This window comes from Nannobrachium achirus (genome assembly GCF_963921795.1).
Source record: "Nannobrachium achirus genome assembly, chromosome: 22".
Taxonomy (NCBI): Eukaryota; Metazoa; Chordata; class Actinopteri; order Myctophiformes; family Myctophidae; genus Nannobrachium; species Nannobrachium achirus.
The window spans coordinates 30473260-30481775 of NC_137829.1; the positions used below are offsets into that span (position 1 = coordinate 30473260).

General features: G+C 42.2%; 1 protein-coding gene across 1 annotated transcript; it reads right to left on the reverse strand.

Annotated features, from left to right (window-relative positions):
- Positions 1-13: 13 nt before the first annotated feature.
- Positions 14-6720, reverse strand: LOC308307571 (uncharacterized protein; the record flags this gene model as incomplete). Its single annotated transcript, XM_080752839.1, has 5 exons — positions 14-1642; positions 2668-2967; positions 3343-3609; positions 5640-5791; positions 6591-6720. 5 exons carry the CDS (start codon positions 6718-6720, stop codon positions 1256-1258), a joined length of 1236 nt encoding a protein of 411 aa, XP_080608965.1. The 3' UTR covers positions 14-1255.
- Between the last annotated feature and the right edge of the window lie 1796 nt (positions 6721-8516).

The following is an 8516-nucleotide window of genomic DNA, read 5'->3' on the forward strand; positions in this document are numbered from 1 at the left end:
GCTGATCATGATGTAACAAAGAAAACTTTATTAGTCGATACCCTCCAAACCTCCCTCTCTCTCTCACACACGCACACGCACACACACAGTATGTAGGTAAGGAGTTGTTTAGACATGAATGATATTTGCTACATTAAAACACATCACATTTTGAAATGACATCATCTGTTTTCTATTTATAGTCACATTTCTGACATTGAAAATAATGTGTGTATTATGTACTGTATGTGTTCCTTTTGGCAAAAGAAAAACAACCAACAAAAACAATATGGGAACCTGCTACAACTCAACTATATTCACTCCAATATCATATCTACTATCCTATCTAATACTATCCTATCCAATACTATCCTATCCACTAATACCTATCCTATCCACTAATACCAAGACAATTCGGACCTCTCAGGCCATCTGGGAAAGGACTGCTTTTCAGTCCCCAGACTTAGTGTTTATGCACTGCATACAGTGTCTTGAACAAACTCCCAGAAAACTGCAGCTCTGCTGCAACTCACAGGTACAACATAGCGGATTACTTTTCCGTTTGCTCACTGGCGTTTATTAAGGCTTTTGATTAATTTCTTCTGCCGCACTGTAATGTTATTCTCTTAACTGTTTCATTTGAGCGTAAGCTTATGTTCTATTCTCTCTTTAATCATTTTTTGAATTCTATCCTTTTTAATAATAATGTATTTCTTTCTCTGGTGTAGCTCAACCATGAAAACCCTTTCTTAATGTTTTGAGTAAAGCACTTTGAATTGCCTCGTTGTTTGAAACATGCTATGCAAATAAACGTGCCTTGCCTATGCCATCTAACACATAAAAACGCTGCCTAAAATGTATATATATAAAAAAAATTGACACGACGGTAGGGCATTCACGAATAGTGATTTTTAGTATTCAAATTATTCGACCTCAAAGTATTCGAATAGTCGAATATTCGACAGGACTGGCCAAACTGGCAAATATTAAGTAAGCAAGAGGCAAACATTGTGAAAATAGCCGATCTACATGATGCAAGGCGTTGTGAGCATGTAGATCGGCTATTTTCACAATATTTATCTGTGGAACCGAGTCACATTAATCTAGCCAAGCTTTATAAACTATATATTTTTTAAAGAGAAAACAGTAAAAAAAAAAAAAAAAAATAAGCGAATATTCGACTTCGGTGAACAACGTCGAATAGTGACTTTGACACTCGAATATTCGATTATTTGGTGAATGCCCTACACGACGGTCAAGATTTTTGAATATTTCATCATACCACAGGCAGCATCTCTTCCTCTATTTTAATCATCTGAGGCTCAAACTCTGCTTTGGTCTCCAGCGTGTGACCGACGGGCTGAGAGCTGGTTTCAGCCGTTCTCTCCTGCTCTCCGCCTCCCTGCATGGCTCCTCCTCCTCCCGGGTGGTGGTGATGATGTGTCCTCTGACCCTGGGCAGCCGCTCTCCTCATCATCTCCCATTTCTGGATCCTCCTCCCGATCCCTCTGTTCCTTCTCTCCAGGAACCTCTGGCGACGCGAGGAGGAGGGGGAGGAGGAGATGATTGGCAGACAGGCGGAGGCGTCCTGCTGCGCTCTGGCGTAGCCGCCGCGGAACCCGCCGCTTCCCCCCGAGGAGGCGGCGGCGGCGAGAGAGAGAGGCTATAGGGGTGGGCCATATGGAGAAATACAATGTCACCATATTTTTCCAAGCGGCTTCACGATACACAATCTTATCACGATTTACTTAACAGTACAACCACCTACAGTACAAGGTAACAACAACTAAAAGAAAAATATCTAAAGAGGTCTAAATTGATCCCTACAAGTATCTAACTCTGACATAGTATACAAATGAACCCAATTTGGTTTCATTTGTATACTGTCAGAGTTAAGGGGAGACCTTGATATTTGTCAAGTTTGAGAACTACTGATTTAGACCAAAAATGCAGGTTTAAATGAATTCTGCAATGAATCTCTGTATTAACAATTCAACAGGATTTTGTATAAGGCTCCCTCATTGTATCACGATATATATAGGATATCTCTGAAAAGGCATATCGTGGAGACATTGTATCATCTCAACGATATTTATCACCATATTCTCTAATGGGAATCCTTTAATAAACATAAACTTAAATATATACATAGCTTGCAGTGCGGCACTCGATCTGCTATTTTTGAAAGATCGTGAACATTTTCTGAAAATCTTTGAATATTTTTTACCCGATTCTATAAATGTCTTCTAAATCCTTCTTCTAAAATCAGTGGTTCACAAACTTTTTCATGTCAAGGACAACCAAAGTTACATGTATTTGGCCGCGGACCCCCATCTCAAAATATGTTGTTCCAGGGACCACCCAGAAGCAAATATTTAAGTTACAAATGTTCACTTTTAAAAAGATATATTCAAAGACTGGCAAAAAAAAAAAAAACATGATTTTTCTAAAATAGCAGGTCTACAAGCTTGCAGAGCGGCACTCGGATCTGCTATTTCTCAATAGTAAAAAATAGCAAATAAAATAAAATAAACATTAAATAATTCTAGGCCTAAATGGTTAAAGAGCTGGAGAGACGGGCAGAGAGACCCTTGCTATAAACTCTACAGCAATGATTTCTATGAGAATAATAGTTTTTTAAATAGTTCTAGGCCTAAATGGGTTAAAATGAACATGCTCTGAAAATACCCCTAAGAGAGACGCCCGTCCAGCGCGCTGCCTCAGCATGGCGTCCTCCTCGGCCGCCTTGAAGACCAGGTCGGTGACGTCCCGGCGGAGACGCATCAGCACCAGGGGGTCTCGGATCTGTCGCATGTCGGCCAGCATGACCGCGGCGAACTGGTTGAGCACGTCGTGGTGGTGTCGTCTGGGCGTCCCCGACTCCTCCGTCCGCTCCTCTCGCGACGGATGATGATGGACGACGTCGGGAACGTCGTTCTGGACATTGTTCCCTCCGCCAGAGGAGGAGGGCACGACCACCTCTGTCACCTGGATGGAAGGGTGTCACCACCAGGACAGTTTTAATTGTCATACAAATATTTGCGATTAATGATTTAATTCAGGACTCTTCTTCGTTTTTCAGGTCAAGGACCCCGTAGCCTAGCGATAGATGAAGCAGGAACCCCCACTACATACCGTATACAGATCCATTTCAGAAAATTAGAATATTGTGTAAAAAAGCATTTGAGATGCCATTGCAGAGAATCCTATCACAAAGATTTGGCGGCCCCCACCCTGTAGTAACTCTGAGGTCCCCCTAGGGGTCCTGGACCCCCTGTTGAAGACCCCTGATTTAAAAAAAATGTGGCATTGAAAGTTACAGGGTATAAGTTACACAAATAATAATAAATCAAACAGAATGACCTGGTTCTGAGAGGGGGGACACAGCAGTGGGGTGGAGCTGGGAGTTGAGGCCTGCGAGCGGGCCTCGTAGCTGGGGTCCGCTGGGGTCCTCTGGGGGTAGCTGGGGTCCGCTGGGGTCCTCTGGGGGTAGCTGGGGGCCTCGTAGCTGCAGGGATCCGGCCCGGTGACGTCTGCGTCCAGCAGGCTGCCGAACACGCTGCCGGTCTCCTGGTCCATGCTGCCCTCCGTCTCCTCTCCTTCCTCGTCGTCATCGTTAAAATTATCTTCCTGCAAAACAACAACAGAGACCACGTTCATACGCGAGGAGCTCAATCGGCTGAGGTTTTGGACAAGGTTGACGCCCCCCTAGGCTTGCGAGGCAGAAAGGAGAGGGAGAGTGTGTCAAGCGCGTCTCCGCTGAAAGCACAGTGGTAGCGGGCGACATGGACATTTAAACAAATAAACACTTATTTGGTATTTCATGAAAATGATGCTACACTCAAAACTCTGTTGTGACAGTAAACTGTGAGTGTGTTAAAGCCTCACCTCACCTGCTGTTCTGTTGTGACAGTGAACTGTGAGTGTGTTAAAGCGTCACCTCACCTCCTCAGTAAACTGTGAGTGGCTGGCATAGACTGTAAAAAAACATAGATGGTGCGAAGCGAAGCCATTGCTTTCTATGCTGCGAAAATGACGCTTTTTTTCCCCTTGTATGGGTGTCGCCATCATTGTTTTAATGGTACCCAAGGAATCATAAGGAATGCTATTGGCTGCCAATGGTCACGTGGAACCGCAGGGATACATGGGATAAAGTCCCGAAATAAAGCACATGAAGAAGAACACAGCCGGCTGGTATCAGTTTAGTTGTCCACGCCCCCCGCAACTTAAATTTTAACATAAATGGGACCATATTGTACAAAACGCATATCATGGTGATTGAAAGGCAGTTTTTTACTAGCGACAGGAACCATAAAGTATTTATGACGATGTTTATTAAGGTTAGAAAATCAAAGGGGGAAATGACCAATGGAGAAATATTCTTTTTGGTACCTCGTGGGGGGAAAACAGCGCAACTAGCGGCCAATCATGGGATCTTTCTGTTCCGGGAATGCTTCATGAATAATCCAGGCAACTACACACCAGAGCGGGGTTGCACCAGCTGTTACTAAGTTATAACGTAGCCTAGTTGTAACGTAAATGGCTTCTAAGTCAAGACTTACGCATTACTAAAATGTCAGGTGTTGCACCACACAAATTAGTTCTTACGTATCTCTAGTAACAACTAAATATTTACACCACCCCTTGGGCAGCACTAAGTCTTTACTAAGTAACCTATCTCTATGGGAGAGTAGAGCAACTTCACTACTAACGTGGCAGACAGCATTATATCGGCTATTTAATTAATTAAACAATGAAACGACCCATCTGTTTAAAACATACATTAAGCCCTATATACATTTTGGCCATTTGAAAATAGCCGATCTACAAGCTCACGATGTGTCTGCTATTAATAGAGTATTTCTATATTGCAGGATTGATACTTTTTTAATTAATTTGAGTACTTTTCCACCACTGCATATACAGCACAACAGCGAATTGAACGGTGCGCTCTCTTCCCCTGTGTCTCCAAATATGCGTTGCTCTGCGTTACTTCACAATGGGGGATACAATCCGTTTGCAGGGCAGTGCGCTGCGCAGGGTCATTTTTAGCTATAGGCGGTATAGGCGGTCGCCTAGAGCGCCATCCTAGAGGGGGCGCCGAGGGGGCGCCGAAATGGAGGGAGTGGACCCAAACCAGCCCAAAACCGGCCCAAAACTGACTAAATTCACGGCAAAACCCGCATAAATCGCGCGCGCGCTTTGCGCGCACGGGAGTGGGGGGGCGCATTCGAGAGAGCTCGCCTAGAGCGCCGATTAGACGCGCTACGGCCCTGTGCAGGGATCAGTGACTTGTGTACTGTACTGCACATGCCAGTGGAGAGACGGGGCTCTCTGTCTGTTGACAAAAGACGATACAAGCTTTATTTCCTTACTAGAAACAGTTTGTTTTCATTGGATTCGGGAGCTATGACGTCATTGTATGCGACTATACATTACTTTAGGAACAGTCTACACATTACTAGTTACGTTATGCCTTAAGAAGTCGTGGTGCAACACCTGTTAGTAACTCACTTAGTTACAAACTAACTAGTAGTTACTAAGCCTCTAGTAAGGACTTTACTCCCTAACTTAGGGCAGAACTTACGTTCTGGTGGTGCAACTGGCCCCTGGTGGCAGGCCGCACTTTGGCACTCGCCCTTACTAGGTTAAAGCCTCACCTCACCGCCTCTCCTGCGGATGATGTACGGGCGGAGGAAGTCCAGCTTCTCCTTCAGCATGGTCTGCTGGAAGGTCTTGATCCTGTCCGGACGCCACAGCAGCCTCCCATACTGAGTCCTCAGAGACCGGGAGCGTCTCTCTACGTCAGACACTGACACACATGTTATGTTAATGTACACATTCCTTAAGCAAACTAATTGATTTATTTAACCCATGGATCATTGAGTTAATAAAGTACAAAAATAATCCATAATCTATATCCCAATTGTATCGGGCGTGTCATAATTGGGGGGGAATAGTCGTTTTGCCATTTTCACTATTTGTGCATTAAAAAAAACTTTGTGAAACATATAATGCTGATGACTTATTCATTAGAAAAATATTTGTAATGAAAAATGCGCTTCTTGATTATTTGATTAACTGAACTATCTACCTACCTACCTACCACCCCCCCCCCCCCTCTCTCTCTCTCTCTATCTATCTAACGTTTCTAGACGTCTAACTAGGCTGCTATAACAAGACAAGACGTAATAACCTTGTAATTACACTTTCTGGTGAAGAAGACAAACAATTTAACTCATCTCATCTAATTAATGACAGTTTCACTGACTCAGTAACAGACAGAGATGCCAGGCTATAACTGCCTTAATAACAGTATAAAATAGACTTAATTATTAAAGCACTCACCAGGCTTGATAATAGTATAATAGATTTACAACATAACAGACACTCACCAGGCTTGATAACAGTATTAACAGTAGGCCTATAACAGTCTTAATAACAGTAGAATATTAAACATAATAACAGTATAATAGACATATTAAATATAATAACAGTATAATAGCCTTATTACATATAATAACAGTGTAATGCACTCACCAGGCTTATACACTATCAGTATAATAGACTTATATTAAATATAATAACAGTAGCCTATATAATAGACTTACCAGGCTTGCCAATGGACTGGGCGAACTGCGCCCACAGCTTGGTCTTCAGGTGCTTGTCATAGTAAGCCTCTATGGAGGAGTTAAACAGACATTCATGCTGACGCCAGAACTCTATCAACATGTTGTCCATGGTCGGACCCCAGTGTGGTCCGCGTATCTGGCCTCGGAAATGTGTCATCATCATCATCATTATGATGACATCATTGAAACATGTTTTTACACGTTTTAAATCATCATAATAACGATGACATCAGTGATATTTAACAATGATCGTTCCGTATACAGTAACAGCAGCTTCCTTGACACCGTTTCAATAAAATATAATCTCCATGTCTTCCTTGGGCCGTGTTGCCAGACTCTGGGAGAGAAATAAGCAACAAGATCTAGGAACATATCGCCTAAAGGCCAGTCACCATCATGTTGCAACTCCCTGCAACTCCTTGCAACAAACCATTTTAAAGGAGTAGTTCACCAAATCATTTACCTATTTCTCATTAATTACACCCCCCACTTGAAAACACTGCGGTAGCCTATAGGAGACACAAAGAGTCTCCTTTTAGTCCATGGGCCATACGAGATGTCGGTATCGGAAAGGTGGCAAAGTTTATCATGCATTTTTGAAAAGCTCTATATCTGTAGATTATATTTTGGTATGATAACCCTTTCTGACTGAGACACAGCTAAATTGGTGTTATCAGCCGCTAGTTGGTGTCCCATTAACTTTACATTACAGGGGAAAAAAGCAAAAACATCTGCTTTAAGTAACATATGAGGGGTCAAACTAGGGGTTTTTCATGATTCTAAATCCATTGCAAACATCTGTTTTGCATTTTTTTTTAAACATTCATTGGGCTAAAACGGCCCCCACAAAAGTGTGAAAAGTGATGACTCATCACTTTTCATCACTAAACCATAGTCTTGTGGGGCCGTTTTTTAGCCCAGGGAATGTTTTTTGTGCAAAACAGATGCTTGCAATGGATTCAGAATCATGAAAAACCCCTAGTTTGACCCATATGCTACTTAAAGCTTTTTTATTTGCTTTTTTCCCCTGTAATGTAAAGTTAATGGGACACCAACTCTAGCGGCTGATAACACCAATTTTGCTGTGTCTCAGAAAGGGTTATCATACCAAATTATAATCTACAGATATAGAGCTTTTCAAAAATGCATGATAACCTTTGCCACCTTTCCGATACCGACATCTTGTATGGCCCATGGACTATTTGTGTCTCCATAGGGAACCAACCACTGCTGGTCATCAAATTGTTGGCTTATATGCGACAAAAAAGAAAAGAAAAAAATATTAGAAGTTTGCATAGGAAAAAGTACAGTTTCATGATAGTACAAATTACAAATCACTGGTAAAAGGTCAACTAAAAGGAGATCCTAGACTAGTACGACTTTTGGCTTATTTTAAGTTATTTACACAGGAAACCTTTTATGTATATCATATAACATTGAATGACAGACGGATAGAACACAGTAGGCTATGCAGATTGCAGTAGATAGATATCGTCAGAAAAAAATTAAATAAATTTATAGGTCTACTTGAAAATAGAAGGGTCATGGGGAGGGTATATTTTCAGATGGGCGTCTGCAGACAAATTGCATTAATTTGGGGGTCCTTCCTTGACATGAAAATGTTTGAGAACCACCAGTTTAAATATTAAGAAGCAAGCCCAAATACTTTAGAAACAAGCCCAAATCAAACGCAATGCCAGAATATTACCAATATTTACAAGCAAATTTACAGGAAAAACAAGCCCAGAGTCGCTTATTATAATAAGCAGACTTGGCAACACTGGCCTTGGGTTCTTCGAGGATGATATGACTGAAGGATGAGTCAAATACGTCACGTTTTCCTCAGCCACTGGGAGGCAAACGGAGCCGGTGTCTGTCTGTCGTTCCACGGAATGCCCATACAAC